At 47.6% G+C, this 20,715-nt stretch overlaps 1 protein-coding gene across 3 annotated transcripts in view; it reads left to right on the forward strand.

Moving 5' to 3' along the window:
* The window catches only part of KIAA1328 (KIAA1328 ortholog), a 294,794-nt gene extending 290,036 nt beyond the window's left edge, over positions 1 to 4,758 (forward strand). For all 3 annotated transcript variants that reach the window (XM_045296078.1, XM_045296079.1, XM_045296077.1), the window contains one exon: positions 4,428 to 4,758. In XM_045296078.1, coding sequence (XP_045152013.1) covers positions 4,428 to 4,638 — 211 coding nt within the window. In that variant the 3' untranslated portion in view covers positions 4,639 to 4,758. The remainder of the gene's footprint in view (positions 1 to 4,427) is intronic.
* Positions 4,759 to 20,715: the final 15,957 nt, after the last annotated feature.

Below are 20,715 nucleotides of genomic sequence, written 5' to 3' on the forward strand. Positions count from 1 at the left end.
TCACAGAGGGGTCACAGGAAGAGATGAGCCAGTCAGGGTGCACTATAGCACCGGTGAAACACAATTTTCCTCTAGCTTTTTGGTGCTTCCTTCACCCCACTATCATGACCTCAATTCTACCTTACAAATCAGATTAGACCAGAGCATGCACACTGCTACAGACAAGACCCCGAAACACAGGGAATCCAGGATAGATAAACCCCTCAGGGCCAACAAGGAGAGTAGAGATACCAGGAGGATTAGGGGACGGTGGAGGGAGAAAGGGCAATCGATCACAATGATGTACATATAACCCCCAGGGGGACGAACAATGGAAAAGTGGGTGAGTGGCGACAGAGGACAATGTGAGATATGGAAAAAATAATCTATAACTTATCAAGGGTTTGGGAGGGAGGGAGAAGAAATGGGGAGCTGATATCAGGGGCTCTAGTGGGAAGGGAATGCTTTGAAAATCATGATGGCAGCATATGTGCAAATGTGCTTGACACACTGGATGAATTTATGGATTGTGATAAGAGATGTAAGAACCCCCAATAAAAGTATTTAATAAAAGAAACAAACCAAAAATCACTAAAAATTCTAGTTTTGGTGTCGTAATTTCATCTAATACAATAAAGAATTATACTTTATGAATGAGGTGATTGAATCAGAAGATTTGTTATAACTCATTTTTATTCAATTCCATTTATAAGATCATCAAAATTTGTACTTTTACAACTCTGTTTGAAATAACAGTTAAATCAACATCAGTTGCTCCTGGCAAATGAGCTAGCAATTAATTTTTATTAATTTTTAATTTTGAAAGGGATCCGATGCTAATGTCCTTTACAGATTGACAATACTGGGATAAACTTCTGATAAATTGTTTCAAAACATAAATTTTAGTACATCTCAAGCTGATGGTTCTTGCAGGACAGTCTTTCTAGAAAGATTTAACTCTGCATACAAATTAATTTCCTGTAAGTCTGAATTCAATTAGAAAGTTATGCAGTATGAAATGTAGATTGTAGAGGTTGTGTATTAAACAGGAAATGACTTAATGTTTGGATAACATTCAAAATATCTATTAATGAATTCTATAAAGATATCTTTAATTTTAAAGAAACATTAATTTTTAAATTGTTTTCCTAATTAATACTAGACTCATTGGAAGCTTTGTATGAAAATTGTATTCTTTTCCATCGATTGTAATAACTTTACATTTAATTTCTTTATTTCTAAACCTATGGATAGTGTTTAGTGATGTTTCAGCAATTTTTAAAATCTTACAATACCCCTGTGACTATGTCTATTTAGGAACTCATCTAAACACGTCGGGTACCAATATATTCATCAATTACCTCCATAATACATTCTCTAAATTTGCCATATCATTGTTGTGTGCCTTCACATCTATTCCAACTCATAGAAACCCTAGATGACAGAATAAAACACACACACACCCACATACATAATTTTATGTGCCACGTCAGACTTTTAATTATCCCTACACCTCATTGTTTATAGTTTAAAAAATACCTTAGCAGGATCTAAGACCCAAGCATAGAGCCTACTAACACCTCACCACTGAGGGAGAGAGTATACAGACCTGCCAAGCCAGTGGGTGCCATAAAACACGTATGGTGCCATTAGTACAGTTCTAGTGCGCTATAATAATCATAATCGAGAATGTAACACACTAGATTCTTAGCTGCTTGAGGGCAGGGACTTTATTTATATCCCACAGGAGTGTCCTTAGTGATGGAGGATAAGTGAAAAGGAAAATCTGGTATAAATCTACTTTCTTGGGTTGGGAAGAGACTTTGGGCACTGAAGAGCAGAAGTCAGCAGTAAGATCGACGTGTGCTATATAAGCTCAGTGTGGTGAAGAAATCAGGTGGTGCCAGGACATCAGAAAGAACAGCATATGGGGTCTCAAAGGCCTGTCTTTTTTTTTTTAATCATTTTATTGAAGGCTCATGCAACTCATCATGATCCATACATACATCCATTGTGTCAAGCACACGTGTACATTTGTTTCCTTCATTTTCAAAACATTTTCTTTCTACTTGAGCACTTGGTATCAGCTCCTCATTTTTTTCCCTCTCTCCCCTACCCTCCCTCCCTCATGAACTCACGATAATTATAGATTTTTTTTTTCATGTCTTACACTGACCGATGTCTTCCTTTACCCACTTTTCTGTTGTCCATCCCCCTGGGGGGGGGTTATATGTAGATCCTTGTGATCAGTTTCCCCTCCCCCCCCCACCTACCCCTTCCCCTCTTGGTATGGCTATGTTCAATATTAATCCTGAGGGGGTTATCTGTCCTAGATTCCCTGTGTTTCCAGCTCTTATCTGTACCCATGTACATCCTCTTGTCTAGCCAGATTTGGAAGGTGGAATTGGAGTCATGATAGTGGCTGGGGGGAGATGGGGAGCAAGCATTAAACAACTAGAGGAAAGTTGTATGTTTCATTGTTGCTACACTGTACCCTGACTGACTTGTCTGCTCCCCTTGACCCTTCTGTAAGGGGATGTCCAGTTGCTTACAGATGGGCTTTGGTTCTCCACTCCGCACTCCCCCTCATTCACAATGATATGATTGTTTTGTTATGGGTCAAATGTTTGTCTTAAAACAAGCAGCCATCTGAGTGAAGTGTAAGCTAAATCCACATGGAAGAAGCACACCAGCCTTTGTGATTCAAGGATTGTAAATGATAAAATCTAAGACCGGAGGAGAGAATAGTATTAGAACTTAAATTCTGAGCACCCAGTTTGTAGAGGCTATAAATGACAGTGAAAGCCCCCAATCCATTTGCTGGGTCCCCACGTGGATTAAGCCCCTGGTGAATCCCCTCTGACCATTGACCAGGGATGTGAATAGCCTTTCTATCAGACAGAGTGCATTGGAAAGTGGACTATTGCAGATATAGTTACATTGACATTTTAATATCATCATTTGATCTCCTTATTGACCCATTTTTAATTTGTTGTAGTCTTTAATGTTTTCCACTTTCTTTTTGATTGAAGTTCTCTGTTTTATTTTGTTACGGTTATTGAGGTTTTTGTTTTGTTTTGCTTGTATGTTTTTCTTTATATGAAATCCAGGATAGTTAAATCTATAGAGCCAGTAACTGGATTAATAGTTTTTTGGGAGGATGAAAAGGGAGGTTGGAGGGAAATGGGGAGCTCATAACAATGAGTACAAGAAAGAAGAAACTGTTCTAAAATTGATCTTGATGTTGATTGAAAAACTTTTTAATATATTTGAACTATTGAATTGTATATTGTATAAATTATATGTCAATAAATTATATGTCAATAAATTATATGTCAATAAAATTGCTTTAAAAAAGAAAGTATTAAAGAAAGCAAATTTAAACATTATTTAGGCAGCTTCCAGCACCCTATTCCAGATATTCAAGATGTCCGACGACTCCCAGTTTGGAAGTCAGTTGGAGCAGGAAACATGATGTGTGCTCAGATAGGGCATTCATAGGGTTCTACCTGTGAGCGTAAAAAATACTGTGCTATGTCATTTTTACAATGACTGATATGCAGTGCTCAGACGGTGTCTTCCCAGGGTAATACGGTATCCCATTCTACGAGTAGACCAAACCTCATTCCCAACAATCCTTTACTGCTAGACATCCCAAATGCTTTCTTTTTCCAAGGTGGCAGTGAGCAACCTTGCATTTATATCTCTGTGTACAGAGAGAGTGTTTCTGTATGATAAATTCCCAGAAGCAGAGGATGCACACTCCTAACATTTTGATAGATCCTGTCCAGTTTGTCCTCCAAGAGTGATCTTACCTGTTTACATGTCCATCGGTGTCCCTGTCTTCCCAGCCACGTGCCATCACTGTGTTGTTTTCACAGTATTTGCCAACTCGCCCCTTTCCCTGTGAGAGCCTGATTTAACTTTCCATTTCCTCGATGGCCAGTGATGACAGTAAACAGCTGTGCATCTCTTAATTGGTGATTTGTATTCCTTCTGTGCTGTTCCTGTTTTTCTCCTTTGCCCTGCTCATTTCTAAAGGTCTAGATCCTGGGTCATCAGTGAGCTGGGAGTAGAGTCCAGCAGTTATTTAGCCCCCCTCATCGAAGGAGTATACTTTCAATCCATTCATTCCTGACCCAGGAAGAACGCAGCAGTTGGCCCAGCTCTGAGGTGCTTAGAGCAGAGGCAGAGGAAGCAATCTTAGTGTTGTTACTGTTATCAGTATACTCTCCCCCTGCACAGGCTTGAAAGGATTAATTGGGTGCAGCAGGAGAGAAGAGCTTATGGGCCTGCAGTAGAGGCTTTGTTCTGAAGTCCTGGGGTTCACCTTTCCCACAGCTCCCCAGGAGACCTGTCTGGCCTCAGGCAGCCCATCTCTCCCGACTTCTCTGAGTCTGACATCCTAAAGGTCTGATCCTTGTCTGCCTGGGTTGTGTGTATTACAGGTACGAGACATCATTGTTGGATCTGGTCCAATCCCTGAGCCCAAAGTCTGCTTCCAAACCCCAGCCACGTCCCTCCCGAGAAGCGGGTGCCTGGGATCACAGTGTGCTCCAGCTCGGTCCTCTCCAACAGACCCGCAGCAGGATGGGGGCAGGCAGGAGCCCTGAAGACCTGGAGGAGAATCAGATTCTGGAAGATATATTTTTCATTTGACAATGAAGCACATGCTGCAAACTTTCCACAGAAAATATGTGGGTTCTTTGTATACTGATTATCATTTTAATTATTTGATTGCCAAGAAATATGTCTCTCCTTTCATGGGGACTTAGCTCACTCGAGTCCTGTTATCTATTCTAACACCAGTGTTGTGTGTGTGTGTGTGTGTGTGTGTGTGTGTGTGTGTGTGTGTGTGTGTGTGTGTAGGAGGTCGTGGGGAGAGGATGACATCTTTTCCATGCCAAGCAGAGTAAAAAGTAAACATAAGACATTTTGTCTGGCAAGAAACCATTGCGTGTTCAAACTCAATCCAAGAGCATTTCCTTGTCAGTCTTCTGCTGGACAGGGTTGGCTCTCTTTGGTACTTAAGGGGAGAATAAGGGAAGCCTTTCTGCTAAAACTCTCTCCAATTTAGATACTGTCCATTTGTAACATAACGATTTATGAAAAACAGAGCCTTTCACATTCTCCGCCCTGTTCCCACGCCACAGACTTCTGCCTAAGTGTAACCATTTTAGTGTGAAGCTGTAGTCAGTGCCTCTTCGTAACAACATGGAGGGCCAATTGTGAGGTGAGTCTCAGAAGTCATCAGCCTGGTAGCTGCCCGTCTCATGACCAGGAGGATCAGTGGGGACCCAGCCAACCCAGAATCAGGCTTTATATCGCCCTGGAGAAGCCAGGAAGGTACGGGCCTGAATCATGTGACTACTTCACCAATTTCTCAGGAGAAAGAAGAACAATCCCTATTTTTGTTGTTGTTGACTCCGCTGTCTTTTCTTGATCCTCACATGCACTCCTGTGAACATCTCGTGCTAGTGTTGGCAAAGATGCCACTATGGGGAGAATCATTTGTAGCTGCTGCCGGCAGAAGGCCTGCCACGGTCCCGGGCCCCAAAGCCCCAGGCTCTGCCCCACCACCCAAAGCAAGGACCTCCCTCCTGTCTCACTGGACCTCATTTTGACTCAAGAAACACCCACGGAAGAAAAACTTAGAGACCTTTTCTGCTCTGTGCTCCTGTTCGTCAAAGCTTTTCCCTGAAATGGGTTCTCAGTAGGTTCGAGTGGCCTCCCAAGTCAAGTGATGAGCCTGGGACAGCCCGTGAGTGTAAAACGTTGCACAATTGGAAGTGAGGGGGAAATGTGCCTCTAGATGTGGCCCTATCTGGAGGGTGTTCCCCCCCACCCCCCACCCCAGGGCCAGACCGACACCAAGTACGGCCTGCTCTCAGGGAGCCTTCATGGCCCCCTAAGTTCTTACTTACAGTGACATTATTTGAACCTAGAAAACCCGCACTGAGCAACCTCATTAGCCGGAGAGATCCAGATCCCATGTTTGGACTTCTCGTGTCTTTCCAGGCTGGCCCTGGATGGCTCTGTTGCCTACACCCAGCCTTCCTTCAGTTGGGTTGAAAGACTTTGCAGACTATATATGCGAGGGGGTACCCAAAGAAAAACGGATTTTTTTTTCTCCAAAGATATATATATATATATATTATTTATTTATTTTTTTACAAAACAACCTTATCACCTTCAAAGTACTTTCCATTACACTTAATACATTCGTCAAATCTGTGATCCCATTCTTGGAAACATTTTTCAAACTCCTGTTTGGATAGCTGACAGCACCTCCCTCGTTTCTTTCCTCACCTCTTCTATGTCATCAAATCACTGATTTCATGCCCCCTTTTCATTCTCGGGGGAAAAAAATGAAGTCACACAGCGAGGTCAGGCGAGTCAGGTGTGTGGGCTAAGAAAGGCATGCTGGTTTTTGCCCAAAACTAGGACAATGAGATGGCTGTGTGAGCATTGTCGTGGTGGCAAAACCAGCCCCCAGTCTGCCACAAATCAGGCCTTTTTTGTCGCACACTATTACGCAATCTCTTCAGAACCCCTAAATAGAAAGCTTGATTAACAGTCTGACCTGGTGGAACAAACTCCAAATGCACTATCCCCCTCCCATAAAAACAACAACAACAACAAGTGAGCATCCTCTTGATCTTTGATTTCATTTGATGAGCTTTTTTTAGGTGAGGTGACAATGGCATCTTCCACTGACTTGATTGATGTTTGCTTTCAGGATCGTAAGAATAGCACATGTCTTGTCATCAGTAATGACCTTGGAAAAGTCTGGGTCGCTTTGGAGCTGTTCTGTCAAAGCACAGCATGTTTCCACTCGATGCTCTTTTTCCTGGTCAGAATCTGAGAAGGCACACGTTTTGCAGCTACCCTTCTCATTCTCTAATCTTCTGCTAAAATTTGCTGAAGATAATCCAGATAACTTCCCCATTTCTTCCGTGGTCTGTTGTCGGTCTTCAAGCACAAGTACGTGAATTTTGTAGACATTTTCATCCATTTGGCAAGTTGACAACGCCCAGAGTGAAGATTGTCATCAGTCAACATTTCACCTTTTTTAAAATGAGAAAACCACTTGTACACTTGAGTTTTTCTCATAGCGTTGTCCTTGTAAGCTGTGTTCAACATCACATTTTCTGCAGCATTTTACCCTGAACAGGAAACAAAATTTCACAGCCTCATGCTGTTCTCTTGAATTGGCCATCACACACACACACACACACACACAAATGAGGTTCTAACAAAACTGCTTTTGTGAAAAAATTCACTGTGACCAGAGAAGACCTTCCCAGGCAACACCACTGGATGCACTAACTCAGAGCGAGTTGCTTAATGCTTGCCTAGCAGAAAAAATGTGTATGATTATATAATATAGTGTGTGTGTGTGTGTGTGTAAAGTTCACCCTGTGAGTGTAACAATCAGTCTCATCCCACTTCTGGGGTAAGGAGCTTTCATTAGTGCGGTGGAAATGTGTGTGTGGGGAGGGGGGGAGGAGATATGGGAACCCTCAGCCATTTTCTTCATTAAAGTTAGGATCCTAAAACTATCTGTTCCTCATCCTAGGTGTCATGAGACCCTTGGTGGCATAATGGGTACAAGTTGGCCAACCACCAAGCACTTCCTGGGAGAAAGAGCAGACTTCCTACTCCCGTGAAGGAGGACCCCTAACGGTGTAGTGAGTGACAGGTGGGGGCGCTAACCACCAAGGGAGAACGTTTGAAACATCAGGGGAGAGAGAAAAGAAAGATAAGTTACAGCCTCAGAAACCTCTGGGGGCAGGTTTTTCATGTCTTATCAGGACACTGGGAGTCAGAATCAACTCGATCGCAGTGAACTTGGTTGGTTGGTTCTCTAAAGTGTCAGGACCACCTCCGGTGCACCCTACTGATGCTCATGTCCACACCCGTCCATTCTGGACGCCTTTGTCCTTACTGCGCCCCAGTAAGAGGCGCCTGTGGTTTCGTTAAGTTTGTTTTCCTTTAAAGAATCATAAACCGACCGGGTCGCAGCTAAAGGATGTTTTTTGTTTTGGGGGGTGGGTGTCCCTATCACATGTCAGAATAAAATTTAATTGTTTCCTTACCACCCCTGGATGGGCAACAATTGGGAAAAGCAATATTTCCGGCAGAGCGTCAGTCAGCCTATTTTCATGAACCACACTGCTTTCTGTACCACCCACCTCCCCCCCCCCCGTCCCCTCCCCCCTCCCGCTGCTTTGTCTACCCTGGGGACATTCTGCGACTATTGGGGTCATTTAATATGACCTTGTGAATATGACCTTGTGTATCACCTGCCATCTTCATTAGTTGAGCAATGTAAACATTTTAACCATGTTTTCCTGTTTGATCCATAGGCGTTATTTGGTCTTATCCCATGGGGGGGTGGGGGAGGCTGCCTCTCCTCTTTGTGAACTCCTCCCAGCAGGGAGTGTTTGGGATGTGCTGGTCACGCCCGCCTCCAGGTGCATCCCAAAGCAGGGCTGGACGTACCTCTCCTGGGGCGACTGCAAACAGGGCCGCAACACTCTCCACCCTGCTACCGGCCATTCGGTGAGGGAAAGACCCATCGATGCTTACCAAACGGGAAAGGACAAGCCACGCCCCAGCGAAGCTCTCTCAATGCTCTGCTGTCAAGGTAGTTCCACTGATCACAGCCCTCTGTTACGTTTTCAAGGCTGAAAATCTCTACTGGAGCAAATCGCCTCCTCGTCCCCCTGCTGAAGAGCTGGTGGGTTTGAACCACTCACTTTGTGGCTAGCAGTCCAAGTCGGGCCCAAAAGCTTGATTTCAGCAAATCATGTACCAAATCAAGGAGAAGCTGTTACTGACTGTCACCCTTGCAGTGAACACACTTCCAACCTTACAGGTTTGGGTGGGTGACAAATGTCAAGGGAAGGAAGGAGCGTGAGCTGTCCTCAATGGGTCTTGTTCAAGCACTGTTGGTGGGAGAGACTTGGACACGGGAAAGGCCTCCAGGAAGGCAGCTGGCTGAAGTCTGCCATCAGCGAGGTGGAGGTCACAGGAGATCCCGCCCAGCTCACGGTTCCTCCTCCGCTCCACGTGTGTTTCTCATGGGGGAAGATGTGTATATACACGTGACATGTTTAGTTAGTAAATTACCTTCTTGGCTACTTGCCCCATGGGGTTTTCATATCCATCATCCTTTTACATCTCTCATCAGATCAGTGGGGCATAGCTTGAAAACCAGAGGAGAGCCCAGGCTATCAAAATGTTAGTTCCCTCAGCACCTGGTCAAACAATAGGGTTCTGTGAGAGCAGCCAGGAGGAAGGAGAAGGTGGGTCGCATCCCTGGAGGGCTTCCTGGTGCAACTCTGCTTCCCTCCCCTCACGTGGACACCAAGCCTCCATTAGGTTGTGTGGATGCTGGAATGGAAGGTTCCGTCTAGGGGCACTTCTGAGTCCCTGCCCTTGTTGCTGCTCAGCAAGAAGTATCTTCAACCTTTGAGACCGGAAAATGGTACTATCCAGTGGGCTTTATTTCAGTGCTGGGAGAACATACACAACGGTTTGAGTTCCTGAAATGCCCAGCTCAGAGATCAGCCTGTAGATTCAACTGAGTCAGAGACCCTGTGCTTCCCCCTCCCCAACCAAGCCAGCCTGGTATCTGCACATGGACTGTGACGCTGCCCCTCCCAGAGAGGGGTGTCGAGCGTAGAATCATCACTCAACCAGCTCCCACGCGGACAATGAGATGAGTAAAGTTTGCCCTGGTTTTCATGAGGTCACCAGGCCTTTCTCACTATTGCCCCTCACTGCCTCGATCTAGTGGTCCAAGATGAGCATTTTTTTAAGACTCTTAATTAGGATTGAGCATCCGACCACGTCAACAGTGAGCCCTCGCAGACCCTTGGGCCAACGTGTGCAAAACTGCAGCTTGGACATCTTGGGGGACTTGTCAGGTCAGGAGCTCCTGAGAAGTTCCTCCTTCTGAAGCTTCTGTCCATAGAGATGAAGCCACACGAAGGCACCATCCCCCAGGAAAAGAGGCACGTGTCGCCAACTGGCATAATGGGCATGACTGTCTTCTCCAAGGACTGCAAGCACTTAGCCCCTGTTAAGTCTTCTTCTAAAAGACAGTGGCCAAATGAAGGGGAGGCGTGTCTTCAATCAAGTGGAGGAAGTGGTGGCAGAGGTAAATCCATTGGCTGGTCATTGGAGTTCAGTCAGAATGTGACTTCGCCATCTGTTATCAGCGAGCCAACCAATACTGACTTGCCAGAGATTCGCTTTCAAGTCTACCTTGGTGCTCTTGGCCAGTGAGTGCGAGTTCCTCTCCTGGGTCCAGCATGTGTTAGCTATGAACAGCATGAGCCACAGAGGCAAGTAGTCTTGGGTGTAAAGCTCACAATCTTGTTTACTAGCTGAGTGACCTTAAGCAAATATTAACCACACGGAACCTAGCTTTCTCTTCCTATAAAATGAGGATGATATCTATCTCAAGCATACCATGAGATATATATTACATATATATATCTCACGGGATGGTTGCGAGCTTAGAATTCGAGGAGATGCCTGTGTATGCGAAGGACCAAGTACAGTATCTGATTGTATGTATTCCGATGTGTATGCGTTCCACTCATGGTAGTTATCACTATTAGGTGTTCATCAATGAAGTCACAGACATTTTAAAATTAGGAAATTTTTATTAAAATACAACACCACGAGCTATTACAGAGCATAGTATTTTCTAGTAAGTTGTAGGAGATTTTAAATACTGTGATCCCAAGAGAGTAAATTGCTGGACTGAGCTCACGGGAGCTTTATGGGAGGAGAAGGAAGAGCAGGAGTGTGACATGGGCTTTGGAGCCGACTCTGAGGTTGAGAATGTGATTGGGGCCGTGCAGGTGTTGAGTGTTCATTGATAGGAAAGTGCAAGATGTGTTTTGAAAAGATGGCGAGGGAGATCACGGCTAACATGGGAGGCATTAGAAATACACTGAGCAAAGTATTTCCAAACCGTGAAGAATGCTAAATCTCAGGCTCTGGGGCTTTATCCTTCAAGCAATGAAGCTATTAAAGATTTTGGAATGACTTGTTTAGAAATATCTGAAAGCAGTAATGAGCCCTTAATAGAGGGGTCAGTTAAAAAAGGGAAGAACATTTTCATTGATTGCCTACTGGGTGTTAGGCAAGGTCCTTAGATACATCATGTCACCATAGCAATCGTAAGATCTAAATGTCATCACCCTCATTTTAAAATGATACTGACTCATAGTGACCCTATAGGGCAGGGTAGAACTGACCCTGTGGTTTTCGGAGACTGATATTCTCTCTGGGAGTAGAAAGCTCCGTCTTTCTCCCTCAGAGCTGGCTGGTGGTTTTGAACTGCCAACCTTGCGAAGTGCACCCCAAATCATAACCACTATACCACCAAGGGTCCTTCTTGAAGACACAGTAGCATCCTTTTCCCAGCCTCCTCTTGAGCTGTCTTAGCCTTCTCTGCATCCCTTATCACAACCTGTGCTGGAAATGCAAACCCATCAGGCTCCTCCAGTAAAGTCCATGATGCCCAGAATAAGACGCCAGTCTTATTTCTCACCAGTTCCCCCAGTTTCTCCATTGTTATCGATCAGCTGGGTGGAGAAGTGGGTGTAGAGGGAGGAAGGCAGGGCAGATGGAAGAAATGAAAGCAGTTCCCTTGGCACCTCTCAACAACCTAGAAAGAGAGGGGCCATGTTGAGAGGACTTGGCTGCCTCCACTGCCCTCTCTCCAGGCCTTCCCACAGTGACCAGCCTTTTCTTTCCAAAAGAAACCTAAGATTTGTAACTTCTCCGCTCAAAACTCCAGGAGACTGGATTGCTTACAGAGCAAGGAGCATAGCCCTCAGTGGCCCGCCCTCCCCACTGGCCGCCACGTCCCTGTCCGCCTCCGCCTGTCTGTTCCCCTCTGCAGCTCCTAGACCTGGCTTTCCAGCTCTCCTCGGACTCTCAAACACTGTGTGCTGCCGGTGTCACTGTTCTGGCTCCTTCTTTTTTATTTTTGTTAAGATCTTGCCAGAAGTTGTCAGTGTGAAGTGTACTTCATCCACCCATCATGTAGCATCATCATTGTGTACTCTTTCCTTCTGAGCTCCCGTCGTATTCTATAATCTTCGGAAACAGCCCACCTCAAATCTGTACCACACATTTTGGGCACCTGTTTGTCTCACCTACTTGAATATAAAGTGGCCAAATAGAACCTTGAAATCGCACCATAAGGCCGTAAGGCATTTTAAATTTTGGTTTTTTTTTCTGCCTTACCATTTATGAGCTGTATAACCATAAGCAAGTTACTTACACCCTGTCAGTCTCCAATGTAAAGATTTATAAAATTATTTGTAAAAATGGAGGTGATCACATCTACCTTTACAGGTCCGGCACATGAAACACCAACCGAGTTCTGGCCACTACCCCAGAGGAAAGCCTGGTTGGCATGCCCATAAGGCTAGGCAGGGTGCCCAGTGGAGTCAAAGGGGCAACTTGGGGGGCTGCTGGAGGGGGGCGTGTCCTCCGAACCTGGAGGAACCAGAGACTCAGAAGTAAAGAGCAATATCCATGGACGGGAAATAGATGCCCTGGGCCCTCTTTGAGGCCCAACAAGCCTTCAAGGCTGACTCTCTCCCCGACTCTCCTCTGCAGGTCACAGCTCTGCACCTGCAGGGGCCACTCACGACCATAACCACTTTAGAAAACAGCCAAGGATGCCCAGGCGTGTGTGGTCCCTCACCTGCCCGACACTTGTAAACCTGTGTTTTTTCCAGAGATTCCACCAGGTGCCAGTGCCCGCAGTCCTGACTTGTGCCTGCTTCGTCCACTGCAAGTTCTGAGTAAGTGGGCAGGCTCCTGGTGGCTGCCGGGTCAGAGGGGGTGACGGACTTCACAGACCCGTCTCCTGGCTGGTGGTGATTTAAGCTAGGTTGGATTTATTCAACAGTGGAAACGGTAAACTGTGTAAATTTGCTCTGTTTTCCAGGGACAGTTATTTATGGAGGGGCATTTTTAACTCAAGTGCTAGAAGTGTTAAATCATGATAATAAATTCATGCTATTCAGACTTTCTTACATCGTAATAAATTTTTTTCTAAGCATCAATGAGGAGATCCATGATTCCTCTAATACACCATTATGTATTTCTTCTCAGAATGACACTGCTTACTATATCAAGTTGGAGAATAATAGGAGATTTACTGCATTCGAAAAGAGGGGGAAGTTGAGTCGCATGGAGTCTGAAGGGAGCTGGAACAGCAATCCCAAGCAGAACCCCTCCCTGCCCTTCTTTCTGCCTCTCACCCTGTGGGGCGGGGCCAGAGGCAGGGCAGCCCCAGGGGGAGGTGCCGGCGGGTGCTGCCGCCTCTACCACTCTCACTGGGGACCAAGGTCCCCAGCGGCAGCCTGTTTCATCCTGTCCAAGGGGAGGTAGTGAAGCTGTGACTCTATTTAGAAATGGAAGGTGTTTCTTCCTTGAAGTTAAATATCTGCCAAAAAGCCAATCTGGGGAGAAAGCTTCCAAAAACAAACACAGCAAGTGCCCCTTGAGGAGATGGACCGACCTGTCTTTCAGGACACCTCCAGGTGTCTAGGACACCAACCTTTTCTTTTCTCTTAAGTTTTGAATTGCTTTTTAAAAAAAAACGTTTATTTTTAATTCACGTACAGTGTCATGGCTACATGCTGGGCTGATAAGCTCTGACTTAACCCTTTGAAACCACCAGCCAGTCCACGGGAGAAAATGGGGCTTTCCATTCCGTAGAGTTACACTCTCGGAAATGCACAGGGGCCACGCTGCCTCCCTGCCATGTTGGCGCGAGTCAGCAGTGACGCGGCGGCAGTGAGTTTGGCTGAATTCATGTGCCATACAAGTCAATCGCTTAAGTATCTTTGTGAGTTGTGCAATCTTTATTTACCACAATCAATTTTAGAAGGTTTTCTGCATTCTTGTACTCATTGTTACTAGCTCCTCATGACCCCCAATGGAAGAAAGATGAGGTTTCTGCCCCTGTAAAGAGTTAGCCTCAGAAACCCACAGGGACACTACCACACTGTTGGCTGGGCTTGCTCGGAGACGGGCGTGACTTAATGGCAGTGAATGAGATCGCCCCCAACCTCTCCTGCATAACCTTCTCAAAAAAACAAAAACCCACTGTCATTGAGTTGTTTCTGACTCCCGGAGACCCTGCAGGACAGGCTGGAGCTGCCTCTGGGTTTCCGAAACTATAGCGCTGTCTGGGAGCAGACGGCCTCGGCTTTCTCCTGAGGAGCGCCTGGTGGTTCCGGACTGTTGGCCTTACAGCCCCACGCGTCACCACTGCACCCTGAGGGCTTCTCCAATCGCTCTAAGGGATTCTTGATCTGGTTACTGTCTGTAGCTTACCTCCCCAGGACTTCATTTAAAGAACAATGAAAACAAACTAAAACCCGGAGGAAAAAATACAGAACCAAGCCACTGGGGATACAGAGGTGGGGGGAGGATGGAGGGAACGGGGAGCAAATAATGAGTGCAAGAGGGAAGAAAAACGTTCTAGAACTGACTGGAGTGATGCACATACAACTCTTTTATTTAAATCATTTTTAGGGGCACATACAACTCTTATCACAAGCACAAATAACTCTTTAAAATGTCTGAACTGTGGAAATGTAAGATATTTGGATTATAGCTCAATTGATCTATTTTTTTAAATTTTTTAAAATTTCAAGCCAACTGAAATCAGAAGAAAATAGAAACTAGAACAAATTAAAAATAGATCAGATGGGAAAACAATGTTAAATTTGAACCAAACGCTGTCTGCAGCAATCCACTTCCCTGTGCACTCTGAGAGAAGGGCAGCTGCACCCCGGTCAGCGATCTGTGGGGAGTCGTGGAGACGCCATCATGAGAACCACCCACCTCTTCAATGGCAGCTGAGCACTTCACCACCGGGCTCCCAGGGAAGCCCAGAAAGCAGACCGCCCTCTCCTATCACCTGTCTTCTCACCTCACTCCTCCCTGGGAAGTTGATCCTGAACCAGCGGATCAATTAGCTTCCAGCAGACTCTCAGACGAGTCTGATCAAAAAGTTCAGGCAGAAGCTCTTGGTCTAGGTGACCCGGCCACCATGTGCCAGCGAAGTGCTAGGACTTCACGCCCAGCCTCCCATGGGCCGGTCACTGAAGTCAGACTGCCTGGTCAGGGAAGGGACTACTGGGAGAAACCAGCAGGGATTTGGTAGCAGAACCCTTGCTTCCCACAGAGGAGACCTGGCTTTTTCAGGCGTCTTGGCGGCACAGGGTTAAATCGCTTGCCTGCCAACCAATCGGCCAGCCATTAGAACCCACTAACTGCCTGTGGGAGAAAGGAGTGGCAGTTGGCTTCCTTCAGCATCACAGCCTTGGACACCCTAGGAGGCAAGGTTACTCTGTTCTACAGAACCAAATATAAACAAACAAATTCACTGTCAGCCAGTAGGTTCTGACTCCCAATCACCCTGTGCAGGGCTTGTGAGGCTGTACATCATCACAAGAGCAGACAGACTCCTCTTTCTCCCTCTGAGCAGCTGGTCACTTTGAACCACTGATCTTGAGGTTGGCAATCCAATGCTTCCCTGGCAGCACCACCAGAGCCACTCCCTAGGGCCACTGTGAATGGGAATTGACTCCACTCCAGGGCTGTGGTTGGTTTGGTTGTGAGTAAAGTCTCCCAGCTCTCAGGGGAGGGCTTCCATCAGAATATTCCCAGCAGATGTGATATTCTAGTTGGGTCTAGAAGGCAGGACGTCCAGGGACAATATGTTCAGAGGCATGGAGACAGGGAACCCCAAGGTCAATGGTTCTCAACGGCCCTAATGCCTCGACCCAGTTCTTCATATTGTGGTGACCCCCCGACCATAAAATTATTTTCATCGCTCCTTCAAAACTGTCATTTTGCTACTGTTGTGAATCAGGCAACCCCTGTGAAAGGGTCATTTGACCCCCAGAGGGGTCATGACCCACAGGTTGAGAACTGCTGCCCAAGGTGCACTCAGGACAGCCTTACATGCTAAGCTCACAGGGCCCAGTCTACAGTGGACATAATCCTGCTGGGACACTTGCTAGCTGAGGGACATTGTGCAAACCCCTTCACCAGTCCAATCTCCAGCTCTGTCTGCAAGCTCGTAAGCACACCTGCTTCGTCTGGCTGACAGTGGACATGGGGATTTGATGAAAGGATGCTCACACACCTGCTGGGAAAACAGCTGCAACGCATTTCATACGTCGCAGGTGCTTGTGTGAGTTACTTGAAGGCTGGCGAGGGGCAGTGAGCCCCCTAAAGCAAGGAGAACTGGGGATTCCCGGGCAGCCACGCAAAGGGGGACCTGCCAGCCTCTGGCCACTGCTGTTCACTGCTGCACCGCAAGACCTCAGGTAGGGCTTCTGGCTCCCTTCTTAACCTCCATGGGGACTCCCCTACCATGCCAACAGTTTCAGGGCGATGTTTCCCTGTTTCTCCCACCAACCTGGGCTGGCTCCTGGAGGAGGGGACTGACTCATGGCTCCATCATCCCATCTCCAGTCCAAGCACCTGCGTTCTCAGGTCACCTTGGATGCCAGCTCTGAGGAATGCCTGGCAGACACAGAGCCAAGAGTTGTCCCAGGGCAGACAGAGTTGTCAAGTTGTTCACACTGGTGCTTGTGGGTCACTCATGACCCTCCTTTAACTCCTCCTCCCTCCCACCTCACTCCCACCTCTAGTACTCGCACTGTCTCTTCAGAACCAAGTAAGCGATGATGTGGTCCTCTTGTTTGGTGAGTGAGGGTGCTCCTGGGCGGGGGGATAGTGGGCAGTTCCTGTGTGTCTGACCCCATCTTCGCTGAGGGATTTCTCCCCTCGGGGACCCAGCGGAAGTGCAGAGGAGGTCCCTGTGATGCACGCCCTGGGCAGGTGGCTCCCAGGCCCCTCCCCACATGATGCCCCCCGGCTAGTGTTCAAACTGGCCACAGAGGACTTTTTTTTTTTTTTAACATTTTATTTTGAAGTCGGACTAACAGAAAAGTTTCAGCCGGAATACAGAGAATTCCCATACACCCATGCCTTTGACACTACCCAAACGCCCACACTGTGCCCGGCTTGCTTTACCATTCTTCTTTCTCTCCACACCTATCTCCCCCGGAAATACCGAAGAGGAAATTGCAGGCACAATGTCCCTCGTCCCCAAAGAGTTGAACATCTGTTTCCTATGAACCAGGACATTCTCTCCCAGAGCCATGGTGCGATGGTCCAAATGCGGGAAGTAAGGTCCCACGCGACTGTTCTCTCGTCGGACAGACCTATAGACCTTGTTTAAATTCGTCAGGGGTCCCACTAATAGCCTATATAGCAATAGGGAGAGAGGGAGTGAGGGGTGGGGGTGGGGTGGAGAAAGCCATTTTGGCCTGGGAGCCGACCCAGGACCACAAGCTGCACGGACTTGCTGTTTCTCTTCAGCTGGGGACAAGCCATCTGTTTTGTAGAATGCTCCCCAATTTGGATTTTTCTGACATTTCCTCCTGATGAGATTCAGGTTGTGCGTTCTCAGCAGGGCCAGGTGCCATCCCAGGAGCCCTGGTGGTGTCTTGGTTATGTGTTGGGCTGCTAACTACAAGGTCAGCAGTTAGAAACCACCAGTAACAGTTCACAGTCTTGTGAAATAACAATGATAATATAGAATTGATCAAGTGTTCATGAGGCTGGGTGTGGGAGTGGGGAAAAGAGGAGCCGATACCAAGTAGAAAGAAAATGTTTTGGACATGTTGATGGCAACTTATGTACAAGCGTGCTTAATACATCTGAATGATGGAGTGTCATAAGATTTGTAAGAGCCCCGCCAAGAAAAATTATTAACAAAAAAGTGAAAAAGAGTTCAGTCTCAAAACTCCACAGGGGCAGTTCTACTCTGTCCTAAGGGGTCACTATGGGTCAGAACCGACTCCATGACAGTGACTTTGGTTTTGGGTTTCAAGGTTATCTTTGTGTCTGTAAGGCATCTCCACTGTGAAATTACTCGTTCTCCATTTGTGACTTATAAGCACATTGCGGGGGAGATGCTTTGAGACTATGTAAATATTGTTTCTCATCAAACTGTTCATTCACCTGCTAACTCCTACATCCATGGATCGTCTGACATGGTCCATTTAAATCTGACGTTGTCTAATGGGTCTCTGCCTCTCCTCCTTGCCCAGCTATTTTAGGGCCCTCAGCTAGGGAGGGGCCACACACAGAAGCAGTGTGGAAGCCAGAGCCCCCACGCAAGGGCAACAGAGAGTCAGAATATCAGTGGTCATCTGAGTTAAAGCCCAGAAAGGGCTTCGTGGCCTAAACTAGCATGAAGGGCAGGGAGAACTGGAATGGTCAGAGATCTGGAATGCCAGCTGTCCATCTTTAAGGACACAAGAGACCCTGCCCAATTGCCAGTCCTCAGGACAACCCAAGCAATTGGAAGGGGGGAGACTAGAATCCCAGGCTTTTATCCGACCTCTGTACAGAGCCAGGACAAAGGGGTCCTGGCCTCAGTGGGTGCTCATGTGAGGCATGGGGGGCCCCTAATCTCTCTGGTGTTGAGTTCAATGTTCTTGTCATTCTTGAGTAAAGGGTTTACCTGGAGCCTAGGGGAGCCCAGAGGCCCCTGAGGTCACCCAACATTCAGGGCAGACAGCAAGTGCCCTCTGCCCAGAGTCCAGGGCAGAACCAAATGGAGGTGTAAAGCCCTCTGGGGTGCTCTCTTCTCCAGTTTGAAACCACCCGCAGCTCCCCCCCGACTAAGACAGGCTTTCTCTACCCATCAAGATTGACAGTGCCCGAACCCCAAACCCTGTCCCACAGAGTTGCTATGAGTTCTCATTGCCTCGATGGCGGTGACTTTGGTTTGGATCCTTGGTAAGATACCTGGTAATGCTTCCAGAGGGCGGGGGTGCTCTGTCCCCCCAGACCTCCCTCCCTTGGGGCTTATGAAACCCTGGTCACCATGCAACCACCACCCCTCTCCTGTCTGGACTACTTGCCTTCCAGACTGGCTCCCCTGACCCCTGCCAGTCCTGCCCTGCCGTTATCTGGGACAGTCAGGGACCCTGGTACGGGAAAGCCAGAGGAACTGGCTCTGAGTGTCAGTCCTGTGACTGCCCAGCACTGCGATCTTGGCCAAGTTACTTACCTTCTCCAAGCCTCTAATTGGTCCTTCCCCACAGGAAGTTGGCAGCTCCTTGCAGAGTCGCTTCCAGATTGTGCCCCAGACCCATAACCCATCCCTCGCTGGGCCTGGAGCCTGGCTAGGTGTGTGTTTTCTCTCCAGTCCCCATCCTTAGCACAGGGCTAGCACTTGGTGTTGCTACCTTGATAGTGGCCGAACAGGCCAGGGAATAAAGAACCCTGGTGGTGTCGTGGTTATGTGTTGGGCTGTGATCCACATGGTTGGTGGTTCGAAACCACCAGCAGCTCTGAGGGAGAAAGACTGGGCTTTCTACTCCTGTAAACAGCCACAGTCTCTTAAACCCACAGGGGGTTGATATGAGTCAGCATGGACTCAGATGGTAGCTGAGATCCCAAGTGGTGTCCATTTAAGAAGCAGAACCAGCTGGGGTCCGTGCCTGACTGCCCTTTCCTACTAGTAGAGGCCTAGAGATGGCGGCGGCCACGGTCGTGAGCAAGACTGGTGTGCTGAGAGGTTTGGGGAAAGCTGGTTGGTCACCCAGTGGCCCTCCTTGGCTCTCTGGAGGAAAACAGGTGCAGGAGAGCCCCCAGCACGGCCACATGTGGCCCTCTTCACTCCCTCCCACCCCCATGCTCACAGTCCCCAGAACGGACCTCAGGAGGGTCTAGGGAGAAGGTAGGGACACAGATGGACTACAGTGGGGGCGCTGAAGACCACAGGTATCTTCACACCTCATAGGGTCCCAGAGACCCTTAAAACGTCCCCTTCGTTCTGAATAGTGGAGAACCACTTGCTCTGAGCTTAGGAAATCTGCTTAGTGTTTTCTCCAGAGTTCGATGTGCTGACACAGCTCAAATGCACTCGGAACTTCAGGTGGCTGCACGACTTAATTAATAAATAGTATGTATTTCCACTGTGTTTCGTCTCCTTGCTAATACTAAACGCTAGCAGGAGCTGTGGGTGTTTCCCCAAGGGCCCCTCCATGGTCTGCCCACAGACCAGGTGGGAGCTGCCCCAACTAAGGAGCTGCTATGTCAGTGGTCATCCCCTCGCCTTTAAGAACTCCGACTCCAGCCACATGAGCAAGGACAGTAAGGAGGTGGCTTGGTGCTGCCACTGCTTAAAAGGAAACATGGAATGGCTGTGAGGAGGCAGACCGGAGACTTGGGGCCTGGCGTAGAGGACAAACAACTGAACAGAGACTTTCACAGGGGAGGGAGGCAGGGTGCAGACAAATGAATCCTCATTTGGGGGTGATCTAAGCAAGGGATTTAACTTCTCTTAGCCTCAGTTTCCTCACCGATAAAATGGGGGCAGCAACACTGACATCACTGACTTGGCCTAACCACAGAATGAGATTGTGACCTCTGCACACAGGGTCTGGAGCAGGGCACCACAACTAGCTCTTGCTCGTGCTCCCCAGCGTGGGGCAGGCCACCTGATGAGGGTGTTCTCCACAGTCAGGGAGAGACCAGGGGCAGCCGAGGGAGCCTGCGCACCACGTCGCTGCCAGCTCTGGGGCTCCGGACTGGCAATGAGGGTGACATCGGAGCTGTCACACCACACACCCCAGGTCAACCAGAGAC

This window comes from Echinops telfairi, unplaced genomic scaffold, assembly GCF_000313985.2.
Source record: "Echinops telfairi isolate 266 unplaced genomic scaffold, ASM31398v2 ScPeMD7_7400;HRSCAF=8409, whole genome shotgun sequence".
Lineage (NCBI taxonomy): Eukaryota > Metazoa > Chordata > Mammalia > Afrosoricida > Tenrecidae > Echinops > Echinops telfairi.